General features: G+C 45.0%; 1 protein-coding gene across 1 annotated transcript in view; it reads right to left on the bottom strand.

Moving 5' to 3' along the window:
* The window catches only part of LOC310787897 (next to BRCA1 gene 1 protein-like), a gene marked incomplete at its 5' end in the record, with an annotated part of 44,061 nt that overhangs the window by 8,248 nt on the left and 13,185 nt on the right, over window positions 1-22,628 (bottom strand). Inside the window, 14 exon segments of the mRNA XM_083649351.1 lie at window positions 817-895; window positions 1,370-1,458; window positions 4,538-4,792; window positions 5,450-5,630; window positions 5,913-6,236; window positions 7,138-7,314; window positions 8,332-8,442; window positions 10,923-10,998; window positions 11,957-12,073; window positions 14,175-14,360; window positions 15,674-15,757; window positions 16,297-16,456; window positions 18,595-18,801; window positions 20,733-20,858. Coding sequence (XP_083505477.1) covers window positions 817-895; window positions 1,370-1,458; window positions 4,538-4,792; window positions 5,450-5,630; window positions 5,913-6,236; window positions 7,138-7,314; window positions 8,332-8,442; window positions 10,923-10,998; window positions 11,957-12,073; window positions 14,175-14,360; window positions 15,674-15,757; window positions 16,297-16,456; window positions 18,595-18,801; window positions 20,733-20,858 — 2,172 coding nt within the window.

Raw genomic sequence — 22,628 nt, 5'->3', positions numbered from 1 at the left:
ACACTAACGCTAACACTAACCAACATTTCAGTCCACAGAGATAATATTCACACTAACCCTAACGCTAACCAACGTTTCAGTTCACAGAGATAATATTCACACTAACCCTAACGCTAACGCTAACCAACGTTTCAGTTCACAGAGATAATATTCACGCTAACCCTAACGCTAACCAACGTTTCAGTTCACAGAGATAATATCCACACTAACCCTAACGCTAACATAACAGTGCGTCCCGGGTGTTTGAGCACAGGAGACCAACGTTTCATTTCACACAGATAATATCCACCATATGAAAATAGTGGCTGGCTTTCCATCCAAGTGTTTGTATGTGAATTATGACAGAAAAGTTGAATGGAAAAATCCCCCCTGCCAAGCTGTCTCGGTCGTTGCTCCGCCCCGCTCTGTCGATCTGGGGAGAGTTGGCAACTCGCACGTGCTTCCTCCGATACATGTGCAGTCGCCAGCCGCTTCTTTTACACCTGACAGCGAGGAGTTTCAGCGGCAGAACGTAGCGTGTGGAAGGATCACACTATTCCCCACAGTCCACCCCCTCATTTGGGACTGAGTGGCAAAACATTCAGCAGGTTCCTCCCTGTTGTTTGGAGCAGCAGGTGTAATTTATCTAGGCTGATTACTGCATTCAAGCTGAATGGCTGCCACTCAGTGGGCGTGACCCCGCAGTGACCTCTGCCTTTTTTGATGTCACGTGCATACCCTCTATTGTGTGTGTGTGTTTGTGTGTGTGTGTGAGAGAGAGAGAGCGAGAGAGAGAGTGAGAGAGACAGGGAGAGAGAGAGAGAGAGAGAGAGAGACCTGGGGTCCTCTGGGTTTTCTTGCTCTGCGTCTTCAGCAGCTTCGGTCTCGTCTGTGGGCGTTTGGCCAGGACCAGATCCTGGGATACAAGAAAAAATCCATCATACACACACACATACACACACATACACACACACACACACACACACACACACACACACACACACACACACACACACACACACACACACACACAGAGGCAGATGAACAAAGACACACTGTTTCAGATGAAGCATGTGAGTATGAAGGAATAGCTTTAAACAGCACATGATAACCACATACACAAACACATGATTCCTGTCAACCAATACGCTTTGATCACCAAACTGCGAGAAGTGTGTGTGAATGTATCCCCTGTCTATGTGTGTGTGTGTGTGCGTGTGACTGTATCCCCTGTGTATGTGTGTGTGTGTGTGTGTGTGTGCGTGTGACTGTATCCCCTGTGTATGTGTGCGTGTGTGTGTGTGTGCGTGTGTGTGTGCGTGCGTGCGTGCATGTGTGTGTGTGTGTGTGTGCGTGTGCGTGCGTGCGTGCGTGTGTGCGTGTGCTTTACCATCCTCAGTCTGGTACAGTTCAGGGCGCTCTGCTCCTCCCTCTGCAGCAGCATCAGCATCAGTGTCTGTCTGTCCACTGCTCTCTGGACTGCACAACAACACCACCCACACCACCATCACCAACAACACCACCATCACCATCACCAACAACAACAACAACAACAACAACAACAACAACAGCATGAGATGAATGTCAACTAACTGCACAACACACAACACATCTTACATGATCATTCATTTAGAGCAGGGATAGTCAACTTGCTTTGCCCGGGGGCCACTTTCGTGAAATGATAGAAGGCCAGGGGCCAGTTAATAAACAATCAATATACATTTTTCTGTAGCGGATTGTAGGTTTTTGGGGTGTCAGCCGGAGTTTAGTCTGACAATGTTGTGCACACCGGATAGTTAGTTAGGTTAAGTACATATATAAGTGCCTGGGTAGCGAGCAGACGGCGGTATTTGACAATTTAGCAGCTAAATCATAGATTATTGAAAGATATTCCATATTCCAGACTGAAATGCTATAACAGAAGTGGAGTATTGGCCAGAATGACATGAACATTTGGACACTTAGGCCATGTTCACATTACAGGCAAATCCGATTTGCTGATAAAGTCATTAATCATCATTATCTTGATTGGTTTCCCAAATCTGATTTGGGAGTGTGTCCGCACTGCCACAAATCTGATTCTCAAGTCGGATCTGTGTGTCCAGACCTAAACAGCCTATCTGCATGGGTTTCTATGGTAAAGACGTGGGCGTCAGTAAATACGTACGTTGGTGACATGGTTTTCCTGCGCAGAAGCATTTGATGACGAGTTGCGAGTGACGTTCAAATCAGATTTGGTGGATCTGCGTGTCCGCACTCAAGTCACATCAGTTGAAAGCTGATTGGAAACTACCTCCATATGTGGTTTGGGACAAGTGACACAAATCAGACTTGGAGCGTCCAGACTCATAAAACCAATCTGGATAAAGTCATTAATAGGTCACTAAAGTTCACAAATCAGATTTGGCCTCCTAGTCTGAACATGGCCTTATTCAGCGGGTATCTTGCATGTTGCGTTCAGGTGCACTGTAAAAAAAAAAAAAAAAAAAATTCCATCGCGGGCCACACAGGGGGCGCCCACGGGCCGCATGTGGCCCGCGGGCCGCCAGTTGAGTATCACTGATTTCAGCATCAGCTTTCAGGAAGCCAAATTCAACTGTTTCATGCATTTTTCGTATTTAGTCCACATTAGGACCACGGACCCCTATTTCATGAGATTCCATCTCTCAGACGCAAATCTGAGAATATTCCGAACGTCAGATATGATTCTATTCAGAATTCCATGAGTATCTGTACAGAGAGAGAACACTGAAACTATAATCAAACACATGAAATAATTCTGAAGTTGAAGAATCAGTTTGCTGGAGCCCACATTGAAAAGCTCTGTTCTAATGGAGCCATGGTCATTCCCAGTGTGAAATAAAACACCCTGACAGCACTTTGATTTGAATAATCACTTTGGCCATTTTCAACCAGCTTTGTATCATTACAAAATCAGTAGTATTATGCAAATGAATCATGTTTAACTTCCCTCCATCTTACCTGCACCGAGAGCTCCACGTTCATTCACACAACTTCCTGGTCCAAAAATGATGTCATAATAATGTAATTTGGTCCAGGAAGTTCTGAGAATGATGGTAGAGAGAGCTATAATCAAAGTGATAGTGATATTAATAGTAATAGTTGAAAAGGAAAAAAGTCTGCACTCTGGAGCATACTTAAGACTTAGATGAGTTTTATTGAGAACGTTTCGGTTCAACAACCTTCATCAGAAAGGTTGTTGAACCGAAACGTTATCAATAAAACTCCTCTAAGTCTTAAGTATGCTCCAGAGTGCAGACTTTTTTCCTTTTCAACGTATAGCCTTGTTAGTCTAGCACATACATGGGCAAACTACGATGCGGCCCGTGGGCGCCACCTGTGTGGCCCGCGATGGAATTGCAATTTTTTTTTTTTTTTTTTTTTTTTACACTGCACCTGAACGCAACATGCAAGATACCCGCTGAATAAGTGTCCAAATGTTCATGTCATTCTGGCCAATACTCCACTTCTGTTATAGCAATTCAGTCTGGAATATGGAATATCTTTCAATAATCTTTATGACTAAAAGGCTACATTGAATTAGAAATTTAAATAATTAACTCATTGGTTTTGGATTTATTTAGCTTCAAGACAGCATTTTTGTTGGTGTGACCCTCAACACAGGCTTTGATCATCCCGGGCCACTTACTGATACTTATGCTTAAATTAACCCACTCATATTCTGATTTATTTCAAGAAAAACATTTTGGCTAGTGGAAATTCTAATTGGCTGGTAACTTTAAAATCTAGCAGCCATATTGGCAGGTGGTCAAAAAAGTTAATTTCAAGCCCTGAGAGCAGGTGGTGACATAGGAGTGAGTGAGAAAAGGATGAAATATTGGTGGTTAAGACTGAATAATGACATCACAACTGTTAATTTAAAATTAGTTATTCCTCTAAACGTGGCTTCAAATGCACCAAATTTTTCACGCTGGCGCCGTTCGGCCCTCAGCAAAACCTGGTAGCGAGGACATTTTTTGTGGCCCTCTCTATCATCAAAGTTACCCATCCATGGGTTACAGCATGACAATATTTGTTCGGCCCCCGGCAACAATCTGGGTTTCTCATGTGGCCCCCCATGAAAAATAATTGCCCACCCCTGGTCTAGCACCTGGTTTGCATAGTGCATGTGCAGACGCTTCTCTCTACTATTAATAGTAATAGTGACATCATGGCAAAACTGATCCAAATTGACATAATTTGGACCAGGAAGTTCTGTGAATGAAGGGGAGCTCTCGGTCCAGGCATGTTCATTTGCATATACTATTGAAGGCATGTCTGAAAGGGGCTTTAGTGTCAGCTGACCTGGGTGTGTGAGTGTCAGCTGACCTGGTTGTGTTAGTGTCAGCTGACCTGGGTGTGTTAGTGTCAGCTGACCTGGGTGTGTTAGTGTCAGCTGACCTGGGTGTGTTAAGAGTGTGTTAAGAGTCAGCTGACCTGGGTGTGTTAAAAGTCAGCTGACCTGGGTGTGTTAAGAGTCAGCTGACCTGGGTGTGTTAAAAGTCAGCTGACCTGGGTGTGTTAAGAGTCAGCTGACCTGGGTGTGAGGATGGCTTTGGGCGGAGCCACCACTTCAGGCGTCAGCGGCTCGTCGTCCAGCGTCTGAGAGGTGCACAGCATGTCGTTAGCACTGCTAGTCCCGGACACGCTGGACCTCCCCGGGCCCGCGCCGGGCTCCTCCGCCTCTCCCTGCTCCCCCTCCGGGGTAGTCCGGCCCGGCCCGTCAGAAGAGGGCGTATCTGGATCCGTGGGGGTCTCAGCCGGGACGTCACCAGGCTGGGACAGAGCCGAGCTGGAGTGAGACAAGGAAGGGCAATTATAGAGAGAATGAGAATATGTGTTCTTCTTACACACACACCTATATTGTGTGTGTGTGTGTGTGTGTGTGTGTGTGTGTGTGTGTGTGTGAGAGAGAGAGACAGACAGACAGACAGAGGGGTAAACATGATTGAAACCCGAGCCAACGAGGAAGAGGGTGTGTGTGTGTGAAGTGATGTCACTCAACTGGAAATTCTGTCACACAACTGCTCGACTGTGATGTCATCAGGCAGTTGTGAAAACATTCCAGGAATTGATTTATCATTTTCAACCTCAGGAAACGTTTGCTTCCCCAACAGATGAACTAGCCCTCATTGTTTCCCATATGCCTAGGTGAGCGGTACGCCGAGGTGAGCGGTATGCCCAGGTGGTCCAGGAGGTCTTGCTTGATGTCAGTCCACAGGTTTTGATGCAGACAACCATGGAATAAAACGAAGGCTCTCCGTCTTCAAATGAAAAATAATATTTAATTAATTGTCGAGCACAAGACAAATAAACAGACCAACGCATACCGACCTACTAGGTCTTCATCAGGGTCAAGCAAGACCTCCTGGATTCTGTTTGTTTAAACTAGTGTTTGTTTGTGTGTGTGTGTGTGTGTGTGTGTGTGTGTGTGCGCGCGCGTACCTACCTGTACATGGACTCCCCTAGTGGTCGGCTGGTGTCAAAGCAGTCCGGAAGGATGATGATGTAATCCTCTGAGGAGGCAGAGGAGGAGCGACTCCTCCTCTTCTCCTCTCCCTCCTCCTCCTCTCCCTCCTTCCCGCTTGGCTCCACACAGATGCTCTCGATATCTGACTCCACGCCCTCGTCTGTATCCAAATCAATACAGTTGATCAGTTTCAATCAGAATCTATAGATTCGATTTTTTTAAATACTTAGAATGATTAATCAATGATCAAAATAGTTGTCGATACATTTTTTGTCGATTGCAGTTCTAAATACAAATCCCCACCCGCACTGGGCCAGCCATGCCTGTAACTCGTTCTCTCGTGCGAGGCCGGGCCAGGTATGGAAAAACCACACTAGTGAGCTTCCAGTAAAGACAAGCTCACCTGTGACCCTGTGCTCCTGCAGCGTAGACACAAGCTCACCTGTGACCCTGTGCTCCTGCAGCGTAGACACCCGGGGCGGAGCGGAGAGCGGGGCTGAGCTGGGGGCGGGCCCCGGGGCCACCGGAGGAGGGGCCGGGGCCCCCGACAGAGGGGGTGGGGCCACTGACAGAGGGGGTGGGGCCACCGTCAGAGGGGGTGGGGCCACCGACAGAGGGGCCGGCAGCAAGGCTTTGAGCGGAGCAGGCAGAGACGTCTTCAGGGGGGCGTTGGAGCTGCTGGGGCTGCTCTCTGGACTGCTCTCTGTCTTCAGCGTTTTACTCCTCCCACAGGAGGCGGAGCCACCCTGCGCTGCCGGCCGCACCACTGGCAGGAAGCAGGAAAAGCATGATGAATCCTTACAGTGAACATGAGACTCATTGGGATGAGCTTGTTACACAGAGGTTAAAAAGGTCAACACAAATCCAAAAGAATCCAGACAGCTCCACATATCACAACATGGGGGTTAAGAAATCCATACACCTTTGGAACATGTTTCAGGGTGTAGACCTTTTATTCTAAAACACTTTTTGAATAGACATTTCATCAGCAATATTTGCCAGTACTTATAACCAATCATATTTTTTAAATACTTTTCTTCCATGTAAAACAGAGAAACATGCATATAAAAACAACTCAAAAATTCCATTTGCAGAAAACTTGAGCTGGGAAGTTCACTGTTCATTGGTCAGATCCAGTCGCTAGCCAGGCTAGCCATTGTTAGCAATGACAGTTGATAACAAGGCATTTCACGGCATTTTGAGCATACAAACCCTGCAGCAACATGTCCACACAGATAGAAGTTAGGCAGTGCTGTGTGTACAGCTGATTTAATGAGACACAAACAAAACAGAAGTGCTAAACAACATTACTACGATTATAACTACTGTTGCAGCCATCTTGGATTTTTGAGGTCGGGGCTGCTGAGGCTCCTACGAGTTTGGAATGGGAAATACCAGCTCTGGTGACGTCACCACCCAGCTCATGACCTTTGAAGTCGTAAGATTACCAGTTCCCAGTTATAAAGGAAGGCACGATTAATCCCGGTTCCCACCCGCCAAATTGTGCCTGTATGGTATGGATGCCCGACCACGGCAAAGGTAACACGGGGGCTCGAACCTGCGACCCTCATGTTGGTAGGCAGGGAATCTACTGCTGCACTACCCGGACGCCCCTATTGAGGACATTTCAAGACTTTTTAATCCCCTACATTCCATAGCTGACTGACCTTTCCCTGTGCTGGGGCGGGTGGCTCTGAGGGGGGTGTGGTCTGGAGCCTCCTCCAGGGTCAAGGATCGCATCACGGTCTCACACACAAACTGAGTCCCGCTGATGTCATCGTCCCCTTCCTCCTGGGCCGGGACTCCGCCCACTTCTGATCCAGACCCCGCCCCCTGGGGCACATCTGACGGAAAGGGAAGAAACTCATGCATTACCCATTTTCAAAAATCAGCCAATAGAGTGTCTGCGTCACATCCTCTTCCGGGTTACGCATGGGACCTAAGAAGCGAATTTCCCCATTAATGTTTCCATTGATGTTTGTTAAAACCCTTCTAGAAAGAGTTTGACTTACAAACCAAAGGATTCGGCTACAAGATGAATTACGAGAGACCATAGAGCAGGGCTGCCCAAACTGTTTTAGGATGAGAGCTACTTACAACAAATATTAATCAAACTTATTTTGCCCTTGTCCCCCACACAAGTACATTTTTAGCACATTTTAACAGTATTATATTATTTAACATTATTTAATCATGTTAAATACTGTAGATACTGAGTTACAGTAGCTATACATGAGTGGGATTTAGTTCATGCATTCAAGAAAAAACAACAACATTTTGTATTTCTTTGGCGAGCTACTTATTGATCTACCGGTAGATCATGATCTATCTATTGGCATTGATTTGCTTTGTCTGGATTATTATCAATATAGGTTTAATTTCTCAGGTAGAGACCCAGGATAAGCCCCAGGATAAGCCCCAGGATAAGCCCCAGGATAAGCCCCAGGATAGGACCCAGGATAAGACCCAGGATAAGCCCCAGGATAAGCCCCAGGATAGGACCCAGGATAAGCCCCAGGATAAGCCCCAGGATAGGACCCAGGATAAGCCCCAGGATAAGCCCCAGGATAAGCCCAAGAGGGTTTCCTGTCTCTACCGGCAGTCTTCTGTTGTTTTCCTTGATCTGCATTCTGGTTTTAATTGCCTGCAGAAATAAAAATAAAACACATAGAACATTTGCCTGGGGGCGGGGCATGAGGTCTGAATGAGGTATACAGAACGCAGAAGAGGGTGTGACTTTTAGGCACTCTATGGTCAGCTACATGCTTCCTTTTTTTTTACCATTAGCTGTCGGGCTTTCGGCAGAGTTTGGAGTTTAGTTCCTCCACAAACCAAAATGAATGAATAGGAAACTCCATTACCCATAATGCTAGTGACGACCTCGCTCTCTTCCTGGATCAGACCCAGAGAGGGACTGCTCTTGTCCTGCAGGTGGGCCTCGTGGGGCAGCGGGGACATGCAGGGAGTCATGTCTGGGTGGAGGGAAGGCAGACAGTGGATCTATTGAAATCAAGGTAGTCGATCAATGGTGATTGGTGGGCTATCTGGTAAGAAGGGGCATTTCTGTGTGGAGTTTGCATGTTCTCCATGTGCTCCCCTGGGTCTTCCTCGTGTTCTCCATGTGCTCCCCTGGGTCTTCCTCATGTTCTCCATGTGCTTCCCTGGGTCTTCCTCATGTTCTCCATGTGCTCCCCTGGGTCTTCCTCGTGTTCTCCATGTGCTCCCCTGGGTCTTCCTCGTGTTCTCCATGTGCTCCCCTGGGTCTTCCTCGTGTTCTCCATGTGCTCCCCTGGGTCTTCCTCATGTTCTCCATGTGCTTCCCTGGATCTTCCTCATGTTCTCCATGTGCTTCCCTGGGTCTTCCTCATGTTCTCCATGTGCTCCCCTGGGTCTTCCTCGTGTTCTCCATGTGCTCCCCTGGGTCTTCCTCGTGTTCTCCATGTGCTCCCCTGGGTCTTCCTCATGTTCTCCATGTGCTCCCCTGGGTCTTCCTCGTGTTCTCCATGTGCTCCCCTGGGTCTTCCTCATGTTCTCCATGTGCTCCCCTGGGTCTTCCTCATGTTCTCCATGTGCTCCCCTGGGTCTTCCTCATGTTCTCCATGTGCTCCCCTGGGTCTTCCTCATGTTCTCCATGTGCTCCCCTGGGTCTTCCTCATGTTCTCCATGTGCTCCCCTAGCTGGGTCTTCCTCATGTTCTCCATGTGCTCCCCTGGGTCTTCCTCGTGTTCTCCATGTGCTCCCCTGGGTCTTCCTCATGTTCTCCATGTGCTCCCCTGGGTCTTCCTCGTGTTCTCCATGTGCTCCCCTGGGTCTTCCTCATGTTCTCCATGTGCTTCCCTGGGTCTTCCTCATGTTCTCCATGTGCTCCCCTGGATCTTCCTCATGTTCTCCATGTGCTCCCCTGGGTCTTCCTCATGTTCTCCATGTGCTCCCCTGGGTCTTCCTCGTGTTCTCCATGTGCTCCCCTGGGTCTTCCTCGTGTTCTCCATGTGCTCCCCTGGGTCTTCCTCTTGTTCTCCATGTGCTCCCCTGGGTCTTCCTCATGTTCTCCATGTGCTCCCCTGGGTCTTCCTCATGTTCTCCATGTGCTCCCCTGGGTCTTCCCCATGTTCTCCATGTGCTCCCCTGGGTCTTCCTCATGTTCTCCATGTGCTCCCCTGGGTCTTCCTCATGTTCTCCATGTGCTCCCCTGGGTCTTCCTCCATATAAGAACCCCCACTAAGAAACATGCAAGAAGACCCATGACCTTCTCGCTTTGAGGCGATAGTGCTACCACTGCACTACTGCGCCTCCTCAAGTTTTGCTGCTGAGAAGAACTAGAGTTAGGGCAGCTGTAGCTCAGGAGGTAGGAGGAGGAGGAGGTCCACTAATCACTTTGGATAAAAGAGGTCGGTGGTTCGATTCCCGCCTCCTCCAGTCTGAATGTCGAAGTGTCCTTGGGCAAGATACTGAACCCCAAATTGCTCCTGATGGTGTGCCAGCACCCTGCGTGGTAGCCTGCCGCCATCGGTGTATGAATGAGTGAAAGTACCTACTGATTGTAAAGCGCTTTGGATAAAAGCGTTATATAAATGCAGGCCATTTACCATAGTTTGCATGGTAGACCTATTCATTAACCATTAGGGCCTGTGTCCACCTAGCGTCTTTTCCTCAGGTCCAGCGTCTTTTTTCAGTTGTTTCCAATGGGGGGAGAGCGTATGCGAGCACACACGGACGTCTAGAGAAAGTGCGCTGCACCCAGCGTCTATTTTCAGAGCACTCCGCCGTTTTTGTGCACCGGCTCTCAGCACTCCCAGCTGAGAATAATTTAACTTTTCAGAAAGACGCTGGTGTCGGGTGCTCCTTTTCTGGCAACTAATCATATGGAGAAACTATCGCAACAGAGACAGAAAGGCTCAATTGTGGGAGCAGATTGGCTAGACACTTAATATTTCTGGTAAGTGTTGTGCTTACTGCTTTTAATAGCGTAGCCTACCTGTGTTGTTAGCTTGCTAGCTGTCAGCTATCAAGCTACTACCGCACTGAACTAACGTTAGTTTCAGACTGCTTCCTTGTATATTGTGCGCTGGGATCAGCGCTCCCCAGCGCACTCCCAGCGTTTAACGTCGGAAAAAGACGCTAGGTGGACACAGGCCCTAGGCTACTGAGACCACTGTTTCCATTATCAGGTCCAGTGGGTTCCTCGGGCAATGATGGATCTCCATTCCTCCCTCGCCTGCAGTCAGCCCGGTGTCTCGCCTTAAAGTGTCCACATATGTTAGTTGTTGTCTTCCCCTTCTGCCATGTTTCTGCCATGTCATTTTATCCCATGTTTTTGTTTGTTTTTATATAGTTTTACATAGTTGGCTTTATAATATAGTTCTTTCATGTATTTGTACTCTGCCTTCATGCAAATGCTATTGTATTTCATAGCAAGTGTGTTGTGAGCTGTACTGGTTGTGAGGGGTCTTACCAGCAGGAGTGTTGTTTGGGACGCTCTCCAGCTCCTGGACGATGTTGATGTCCAGCAGCTCAAAGGACAGCAGGTCCTGACAGATAACCACAAATACATTTTGAATTTCACACCATGGTCATGAGTAAGTGCTAGATAGTTAACTTATCCTTTATTTTATCCCCGTGGGGAAATTCATCCCTCTGCATTTGATTTGACTCATCCTCTACTAGGAACCTTCCTAGAACTAGGAGCAGTGGGCAGCCGCAGTGCAGCGCCCGGGGACCAACTCCAGTTCTTTTGCCAGTGCCTTGCTTAGGGGCATTGGCAGGAGTATTAACCCTAACATACATGTCTTTAGGTGGTGGGAGGAAACCAGAGCACCCGCGAAGAACATGCAAACTCCACACAGAAAGGACCTGGAAGGGACCGGGGTTCGAACCCGGGACCTTCTTGCTGTGAGGTCCGCTGCAAGCTATGTACAGTAGCATGGGCGGAAACCACTAGAGGGCAGCAGGTCTGAAAACACCAAGAACATGCTCACAATATTATACTACTGGTAGTACTGTAGTAGTATAATACTCTATTCTACTGCAAAGGGTTGATTCTTGCCGCACAACAAAGTCTCAAGAAAAAGTTCCTTTAAATGACACAAGATCGAAGAGCGAAAAAACATATATCAGTAGTGCAGGAGCTTATCAGTTTTCCCAAAGCTGTTCCAGTGGTTCCAGGGTCCTTGAGAGGTGGCTCCAGCCGGGGGTTTTCCCGGCAGATTGATGAATTGTTCAACTTCAGCATTATATCATTTACAAGAAGTGAACACAATTAGAGACTGTAGAAGAATGACTGTTTTGATCATAGTTCCACTGTTATCTCCACCTGCAATACAGATCTGAACCAAAGCATATCTCACAATAAAGATATTCTCAGATTTGGATCCAGAAGATAAAAGCTCATCAAATAGGGTATGTGGCTCTGATGGAATTAGAGGTACGTTGATATGAAAAGAGTTGAGAATGATTTGTCTATTCTACACTATGAAAGCATCAGCTCACCTGTGCAGTAAGCAAGTCAACAGATGGGATGTAGTACTCCTCTTGGTCCACTGACATCAGAGGCTGGTCCCGAGAAGTTGCACAGGCTTTTCCATCCTTAGTCGCTGGGTTCTTCCCCTGCAGACAGAACAGCATCAAACAAAACACTGTCACAAAAGTCATACACACACTCTGAGCACATACACACACTCTGAGCACATACACACACTCTGAGCACATACACACACTCTGAGCACATACACACACTCTGAGCACATACACACACTCTGAGCACATACACACACTCTGAGCAGGGATGGGACGAGAGAGAGAGAGAAAGAGAGAGAGAAAGAAAGAGAGACTGTATAGATAGATATATAGATAGATATAAATAAATAAATAAATAAATTCAATGTATCGCCATACAAAAAATGTGTAACATATCGTGTGGCAGAAAAATAAATGGTGTTATCATCAGTTATTCTACTGTAGTAATCACAAATGAGATGCTTGACCAACAGTCTCACATCCCAATTATATTATTGTCACTTTGTAATAGTATTTTTAAATTGTTGTTTACATTCTAGCAGCCAATGACATCGATAGAAAGATCTGTGTGTCAGAAATAAACAAAATTCTGCACAGTCAGACTTTGTTGTCACTAAACTTTGATTTCTTGCATCGTATCGTTCTTGTATTGAATCATGAACCACAGATACGAGCCGTACGTTGAGATAAACAGATCGTCCCATCACTAACCACCCCGAGAATGTGCATTGTGTTTATGTATCTGAGTGTATTTATCTGTGGTGTAATCATGTGTTTATGTATCTGAGTGTATTTATCTGTGGTGCGATCATGTGTTTATGTATCTGAGTGTATTTATCTGTGGTGTAATCATATGTTTATGTATCTGAGTGTATTTATCTGTGGTGTAATCATGTGTTTATGTATCTGAGTGTATTTATCTGTGGTGTAATCATGTGTTTATGTATCTGAGTGTATTTATCTGTGGTGTAATCATGTGTTCATGTATCTGAGTGTATTTATCTGTGGTGTGATCATGTGTTTATGTATCTGAGTGTATTTATCTGTGGTGTGATCATGTGTTTATGTATCTGAGTGTATTTATCTGTGGTGTGATCATGTGTTTATGTATCTGAGTGTATTTATCTGTGGTGCGATCATGTGTTTATGTATCTGAGTGTATTTATCTGTGGTGTGATCATGTGTTTATGTATCTGAGTGTATTTATCTGTGGTGTAATCATGTGTTCATGTATCTGAGTGTATTTATCTGTGGTGTGATCATGTGTTTATGTATCTGAGTGTATTTATCTGTGGTGTGATCATGTGTTTATGTATCTGAGTGTATTTATCTGTGGTGTGATCATGTGTTTATGTATCTGAGTGTATTTATCTGTGGTGCGATCATGTGTTTATGTATCTGAGTGTATTGATCTGTGGTGTGATCATGTGTTTATGTATCTGAGTGTATTTATCTGTGGTGTGATCATGTGTTTATGTATCTGAGTGTATTTATCTGTGGTGTGATCATGTGTTTATGTATCTGAGTGTATTTATCTGTGGTGTGATCATGTGTTTATGTATCTGAGTGTATTTATCTGTGGTGTGATCATGTGTTTATGTATCTGAGTGTATTTATCTGTGGTGTGATCATGTGTTTATGTATCTGAGTGTATTTATCTGTGGTGTGATCATGTGTTTATGTATCTGAGTGTATTTATCTGTGGTGTGATCATGTGTTTATGTATCTGAGTGTATTTATCTGTGGTGTGATCATGTGTTTATGTATCTGAGTGTATTTATCTGTGGTGTGATCATGTGTTTATGTATCTGAGTGTATTTATCTGTGGTGCGATCATGTGTTTATGTATCTGAGTGTATTTATCTGTGGTGTGATCATGTGTTTATGTATCTGAGTGTATTTATCTGTGGTGTGATCATGTGTTTATGTATCTGAGTGTATTTATCTGTGGTGTGATCATGTGTTTATGTATCTGAGTGTATTTATCTGTGGTGTGATCATGTGTTTATGTATCTGAGTGTATTTATCTGTGGTGTGATTGAGGGTGACAGCAGCATGCAACACTGATCCTGCATATTTAGTTGTGTTGTCTGCTACCTTCCCCTTCCCTCCCTTAATGATACATGCATCCATGCATTTCTTCAACTACTTTACTGTATGCAGCAAGACGCAGGAGGATGATTCCTCTCACCTGTGGCGTGACGCAGGGGGACACCAGTATGCCGTCAGCCATCATGGCGGCGGGGGCCAGAGGGTCGACCACGATGCTGCACCACACCCGGGGCCCAAACTGCTCCCCACCGTGAGCCAGGCGCCAGTGGGACGTGTAGGAGCCCTCCACACCGGGCGCACACAACGCCACGCTCACCACACCCACCTGCACACACAGAGGGAGGGACACTGTTACTTTGCAACCGATGCAAAAGTAGAATCAGGTTCAATTTGTAGACCAACACTGCAAGCACGTAATAGTAAAAAGTGTTAGGATCAAGGCCCATTCACATCGAGAACAATAACTATCAACTATAACAATGTGTTTGTTGTATATTATATATATATATATGTATATGATGTAAATTAATCGTTTGACAGCCCTAATATAAATTAATCGTTTGACAGCCCTAATATATATATATGTATATGTATATATATATATATATATATATATATATATATATATATATATATATATATATATATACATATATATATATATTAGGGCTGTCAAACGATTAATTTTATTAATCGCGATTAATCTTGCGATTAACTATAGTTAATTGCGATTAATCGCATCTTTGCATCGCATGTTTAAAATGCCATTATTTTGCATTTCAAAGCATTTTTAATGAGATATTAATCATTCTTACAGTGTGTCATGATTGGGAATCAAATGAATGCAAATAACTGTACTTTGTGATCTTGAATTTTAGATTTATTTTCAATTCAATAGAAGTGGAATGTAGACAGGAGGTAACAATGTCTACAAAATATATCTAGAACCGATACTTCCGGCGGCGGCGCTGTGGAGCAGTCGAGCAGTCGCTCGGTATTGGAAACTGTGTATTGATAACGTGTATATCGCGTGAAGCCATTGGAGCCGACCTCCCAGTGGTTAGAGGACCCGTGCATCCGAGACTCTGAAGGAAGAATGAGTGATGAGTCTCGCGCTAGCTAGCTGGCTGCTAGCTGGCTGCTAGCTGGCCGTTAGCTACTTTTAGGTGATCGCTCGCCTCAAACTCGATGTACTTCGGTGATATTTTAATTACGTTTTACACAAGGTGCAAACTACGGCTCTCGACTTGTCCACTGTGCCATTTGGGGAGTTTTTTTAAGTAAAACGAGCCATTTAGAAGCGTATTGCTGTCGTTCTCTTCCATGCCTGCACAAGCAGGAGAGAGGAAACCAAACGGCTTGACTTGGTATATATATATATATATATAAATATAAAATAAGACATGTGAGCAGAAGAAGAAGAAGAAGAAGAAGAAGAAGAAGAAGAAGAAGAAGAAGAAGAAGAAGAAGAAGAAGAAGAAGAAGAAGAAGAAGAACAAGAACAAGAACAAGAACAAGAACAAGAACAAGAAGAAGAGACTTTTTAAAATAAGACATATTATGAGCTAAGTGAGAAGAAGGGACTTTTTTTTGCCAAGATAAGAGAAAATGAAAGCTGGTCTCGTCTTGTCATCTGACCTGTCCGGGCTGGAGGAAGGGGACGGACACTTCTCTCCAGCGGTCCCCAGAGCCCACGGCCAGGTTCCCCCACATGAACTTCAGCTGCAGGAGGAGAACAAGGCGTTATGGGAGTCACTCACTGCTGAGTATTATGGTCATAAGCTGTAGTCCGAGTAATGATAACATAATGATACACATAAAAACACATTCACGCTTTACCGTTAAAGACACTCACAACCTTTAATTGTAAGGCACTCTCACATTGTCAAGCAGACCATGTTGCAGTCACATGACATGATCAGCTGACTGAGCTGGTCCTCATGTTTTAATACAGATCTCTTTAAAAGACCTGGAGTTTGTTTCATTACTTATTCATGACATGATAAAGAATACTGGAGGCAGATTGCAGTCTCAGTTATACAAACACATACCTGCCAAGATTAGGCTGTGTTGGTATTTTGTATAAAATACCAAGATATGATCTTTGGTCCATATCGCCCAGCCCTCGTGCTAAACTATACGTGCTAAAGTATTGTACTAAACTATCAGCGCTCCAGCTGACAACTCCCACTCATTTGAAAAGTGAGGGTATTACGTGTTTATAATCCCAGAGTAGAGCAGGACACAGCAGAGAGCCTTACCTTGGTGTCTGCGCTCCAGCTGATGGTTCCAGTGTTCCTCATCTTCCAGTACTTTATAAACTTGGTCGCGGGCCGCAGGCGGGTTCCGTCCGGGAGGTTCTCATCCAGAAAGACAGCCGTCATGGCCGGGACCACCAGGGGACAGGGGCGCTTCGGACGCCTGAGAGAGGAGCAAGAGAGGCTCTGTCTGGATCTGTGCTGCATTAGTGCTATACGCAGAAGCCCCCCCCCCCCCCCCCCCACACACACACACACACACACACACACACGCACACTGCATCTGTGCTGCAGCAAACCCTGCAGGCTCTTCCCCTCTTCCCCCATAACATCATTGTAAATGTGACACACAATGCAACACAAAATGTCTGCGTCAGCTGTTTGCCAGCTCAGCCATTTCTGCTTCTAGCTGACTGAGGTGGCGTGCAGACAGGATGTATGTTTTTCACATAAGAACGCTTTGGAAATCATGTCGACAGCGCTTCCAATGCGCACAAAACACAGCGCATGGAGCGTTTTTTGTGTGTTTTGTTTTGTTTTTCCCTGACATCGCGTGCAGTACAGTTCAGGACGCAACGATCACACAGACGCTAGCCTGCTGGTTTTGTCTGCTTGATATTGTTGACTGTTCGCACTGTGAACATGAAAGCCAGATTATTGGCAATTCTGGCAGCAGCGGAGGTTGAAGATCCCCCTGGCAGGAGAAGAGGTAGGAGGAGTGACATTGACGAGCAGCGCGCTTTTCCTCCAAATGTTGAACTTTTTTCAGCTTGAGACGCCCAGAGCGCACCGCCAAAAAACACTAGCCGCCAACAGCGCTTAAACACCAGGGGCCGGTTGCACCAACAGGGTTTAAGAATGGGTATAAGCTAAGTCGGTCATAACTTTACGACCTAACAGCTACGCCGGTTGCACCAAGAGGGCTTAAGCCTTCTTTTCACTAAGCCCAGGCGTAACTCTTACGCCTGGTCAGGAGGAGGCGTAAAGTGCCTGTGCCTGTAACAGAGATCTCCGTGGTAGTCTATCAGCGGAGACCTGCTGTGATTGAGTCCTCACGGTCCTCATCGTCGTCAAGTCGCCTTTGAAGCATGACGTGCGATTATAACGAACGATTATTTCCTTCAAAGACACCGCTATGTGCATTTTGGATTGATATTTCATCGTGAGGTGACTCCCCGAAGCACAACATGTATTTTAGCGCCGTGAGATGTGTGTTTTAGCGGATTTTTAACAGCGATACCATTGGCCTCCATTCTATGGCGATAATTACTAACTTCACGACTGTATCTCACTGTATACTGCTTGGACAATGGCGGTAAAGGCAGGGGGTATTTTGGCTATGTGGGGGGGATGTGGCAAATGAGCTAAACTTAAAAAAAAAAGTGGTGTATCCCTTTAAGGAAAATGCTTGTTAAAAATGCATTCGACCAGGAATTGAACCCCAGTCATCAGATTGGAAGGCAAGCCCCTTACCCATTAAGCCACAAGCCCAAGCCCAACTTGAGCCCCAAAAAATAATTTAATTAATTAATTTGAACCATATCTTTTTACTTGCCACACGTTTTCAAGAAGAAGCAGTTGCGGCGACTAATCAAATGAGTCCGGGGCGTGGTCATCCCAGACCCATAGTAGGGGAAAAGATCTCGCTCACAGCACCATTAGAACGTAGGCTACTCTACGTTTGTATCATGGGTGGCCCAGTGGAGACTGAGCAGTGTTATATTGAGCTACAGAACCACGTAGAACTGTACTTACAGAGGGAGTAAAGCCCAAACCCAAACCCCTGTAAAGCCGGGTAAAAAGCATGCTACTGAAATTACCATCTGCTATTGGCTGATCTTAGCGGGAAGGTGACATCATCACCTGGCAACCAAGTAGCATGCTTTTTACCAGGAGATGTCAGGCTACACACAGATTGGGCAGATTGGTGGCTCAGTGGTTAGACAGCAACAAGGTTGTGGGTTCAAATCTCCACCCCGGCCCTTTCTGTGTGGAGTTTGCATGTGTTTCCTCCCACAGTCCAAAGACATGTAGTATTGTAATGTATACAATCTAGTCAAATATGTATGCTGTAGGTAACCTATGTTGTGTGTAGATATATATATAACTGTGATGAAGCTATTTGATAAGGGGCTATAAACATAACTGAACTATGTGTCTTGGGATTTTTTTAAACTGAATCATTTTCTTCATAAAAAGCACGTTGGGATCATTGAAGAGTGCGACTTCTTCTCCTGTAGTGTGTCCTCCACCTAACTTGCCTATGTTTTCTAATCTCCTCCAGTTTTCCCAGTAACCTACTCGGGGCTGTTGTGCTGGGTGGCGCGGGGCTGCAGCAGGACGGGGGAGGAGCTTCCGTCCCGGTGGGAGGAGCTCCACTGTATGCCCCGCCTCTCCATCCTCAGCTGCTTCCTGATCTCCTTCACCTCCGCCTTCAGCTGCCGCTTCTCCGCTTTCAGCCGCTGCTTCTCCGCCTTCCGGAAGCTACGGTCCCCCCGCCTGTAGAACCTGCAGAGCACAGAGGAGAGAGCATGCACATCCTCAGGCACAGAGGGAGAGCATGCACATCCTCAGGCACAGAGGAGACAAATGGAGCACAGACATGAACAAATTGTCTTCTTTAAGCGAATACACGGCGAATACACGGACAGCGAATACACGGACTCAGGCGCCTGAAGAAATTTGGGCTAAGGCCAGAAATCCTTACGGACTTCTACAGAGGCACCATTGAAAGCCTTCACCACCTGGTACGGGAACTGTACCACCATGGACCGCAGGGCGCTACGGAGAGTGAGACGCACGGCCCAGCGCGTAACAGGATGTGAGTTGCCAGAACTGCATGAACTGTATAAACAGCGGTGCCTCAGGAGGGCCCTGAAGATCATCAAAGACACAAACCATCCCCACAACAGCCTGTTCTCCCTGCTACCCTCAGGGAGAAGATACAGGGTTCCAAAAGCACGCACAAATCGCTTGAGGAACAGTTTCTTCCCGCAGGCCACGAGACTCCTTAACATACACAAATAGTGAAGTAGCCGTACTGTACCGTACTGTAGCTGCTACCATTACGTATGTCTAATGTTTAATTGTATGTTTAATAAGGAATATGCTATTTGCACCTGTATGTCAAATACGCCGAATTTAAAACGCCAAGTTTAATTGTATGTTTAATAAGGAATATGCTATTGGCACCTGTATGTCAAATACGCCGAATTTAAAATGTTTAAGCACGTTTAAAGTATGCACACGACATGTGCACCTATGTGCAGTGAATATGCCACTGTCTCTGACTTGTCTTATCACTATACTGCCTTATTGCTTGTTGTGTCTCTTGTTGTTTTTGCACTCAAATGCCCTGTTATAGTTGTACTATGTTGTAAACGGAGTTCACAGCACAAGAATTTCACACGTGATACTTGTACCATGGAGTGACAATAAAAATCTTGAATCTTGAATCTTGAATCTAAAATGAGATCACAAGCAAGAAAAGACATTCCATTTACAATATATCTGTTGTACAGCTTCAACTATCTAAACTAGTGGAATACCTGTGCAGTGATGACTGATGGAGGCTGCAGCCTTTGTACAGCATCGCAAGTTCGGCCATTAATCGGCCCTAATGACCTAATTAAAAAACCAGGCTCCGTTAGGTCAAAAAGCTTGAAAATGGCATTTCGTGACGTCACAGTGACCTTAACCTTTGTCCTTTGACCACCAAAATCTTATAAGTTCATCCTTGAGTCCAAGTCGACATCTGAGGCAAATTCGAAGAAATTCCATCAAGGCGTTCCTGAGATATCGCGTTAACGAGTTTGAAAATGGCGTTCGAGAGGTCACAGACACAGTGACCTTGACCTTTAATCTTTGACCACCAAAATCTAATCAGTTCATCCTTTCCAAGCAAGTCGACGTTTGAGCCAAATTGGAAGAAGTTCCGTCAAGGCATTCCTGAGATATCGAAATCAACGACCTTGGGAATGGCGTTCGTGAGGTCAGTGACCTTGAACTTTGTCCTTTGACCACCAACATCTAATCAGTTCATCCCTGAGTCCAAGTCGACGTTTGAGGCAAATTTAAAGAGATTCCGTCAAGGCATTCCTCAGATATCGCGTCAACGAACATCGGACGGATGTACGGACGGACAACCCGAATCCATAATGCCTCTGGCCTGCTATCACCACCGGAGGCATAAAAAGGAGGGCAATAACCTCACTTACACCTTTATTTCCTTACTGCTTTAGCTACTGCATTTCAGCATAAAGCTTTGTCACAGTAGCACATGACACTTATGCGTTCTCATTGGTCTTGTTAGTTTGTGTCCCAAAATTAAGACCACAATTCCCATAATTCCGGTTGTTCTTGCCAATGGTCACATATGCTTAATACCACTGATAGAAATGAGCACAAAGATGTGAAAGCAATAGTAACGTAGTTCCTACCTGCTGTGGTCCGGGGCAGGAGATCCGTGTTCGGGGATGGACAGAGGAGTCCTGGCCCTCACCAGGTTGTGACTGGGATCATGAGAGAAACTGCAGGGCTCACACAGAGTACAGGATGTACACACACTGAGGAGAGAGAGAGGGAGGGAGGGGGGAGAGAGAGAGGGGGGGGGGGAGGGGGAGAGAGAGAGGGGGAGGGAGAGAGAGAGAGGGGGGGAGGGGGAGGGGGAGAGAGAGAGAGGGGGGGAGGGGGAAGATGGAGGGAGGAAAGCAATGAGAGAAAGGGAGAGTTATTGACAGAGAAACTGGTGGTAGGAATGATAGCAGTTAACCAAATATTTTCCGTATTTCACAGATTTCTTTTAACAATGACAGGAAAATCTGAAGGCTGTCTATCATTTTAACACAGGTAATGATAGATTATAACAGGATCATTTTAACACAGGTAATGATAGATTATAACAGGATCATTTTAACACAGGTAATGATAGATTATAACAGGATCATTTTAACACAGGTAATGATAGATTATGACAGGATCATTTTAACACAGGTAATGATAGATTATAACAGGATCATTTTAACACAGGTAATGATAGATTATGACAGGATCATTTTAACACAGGTAATGATAGATTATGACAGGATCATTTTAACACAGGTAATGATAGATTATAACAGGATCATTTTAACACAGGTAATGATAGATTATAACAGGATCATTTTAACACAGGTAAATATAGATTATAACAGGATCATTTTAACACAGGTAAATATAGATTATAACAGGATCATTTTAACACAGGTAAATATAGATTATAACAGGATCATTTTAACACAGGTAATGATAGATTATAACAGGATCATTTTAACACAGGTAATGATAGATTATAACAGGATCATTTTAACACAGGTAATGATAGATTATGACAGGATCATTTTAACACAGGTAATGATAGATTATAACAGGATCATTTTAACACAGGTAATGATAGATTATAACAGGATCATTTTAACACAGGTAATGATAGATTATAACAGGAGCATTTTAACACAGGTAATGATAGATTATAACAGGATAATTTTAACACAGGTAAATATAGATTATAACAGGATCATTTTAACACAGGTAAATATAGATTATAACAGGATCATTTTAACACAGGTAAATACAGATTATAACAGGATCATTTTAACACAGGTAATGATAGATTATAACAGGATCATTTTAACACAGGTAAATATAGATTATAACAGGATCATTTTAACACAGGTAATGATAGATTATAACAGGAGCATTTTAACACAGGTAATGATAGATTATAACAGGATCATTTTAACACAGGTAATGACAGATTATAACAGGATCATTTTAACACAGGTAATGATAGATTATGATAGGATCACAGGTAATGATAGATTACAACAGGATCATTTTAACACAGGTAATGATAGATTATGACAGGATGTTTATGACCCTGTCTGTCAAAATGACAATGACACAATGAGAAAGTCTAACACAACCTCTGGGTCCAAGATAAGCATCCATCTAAAAACAACACACTCCAGAGAACTACAGAAACTCCCAAAACGGTCAACTGTGCAGAAGCCTACCTGGACAGGGCAGTGAACACACACAGACAGACAGAGGCTGAGGACTGTCAGTTACTGTGTGACTCAGTCATGTCTTTATACAGGCAGCAGGACCTGGAGGATGCGGTTCTGCTGAACAGAAACTAACTCCCATCCTTGGCTTTCAGATACCAGGAAAACAAAAGCAGCCATGCACTCTCATAATGCACACTAGGGTTTCCCCAATATGAGGCCAACTGTACCATTTTGGGGGGCAAAGGTGTGACTCTCTAGTGTGACAGGATATTTTAAGTTTTGTGTTTA

Source organism: Poromitra crassiceps, assembly GCF_964638095.1.
Source record: "Poromitra crassiceps genome assembly, chromosome: 13".
NCBI classification, from domain to species: Eukaryota; Metazoa; Chordata; class Actinopteri; order Beryciformes; family Melamphaidae; genus Poromitra; species Poromitra crassiceps.
This window is presented reverse-complemented; position numbering and strand designations above follow the sequence as displayed.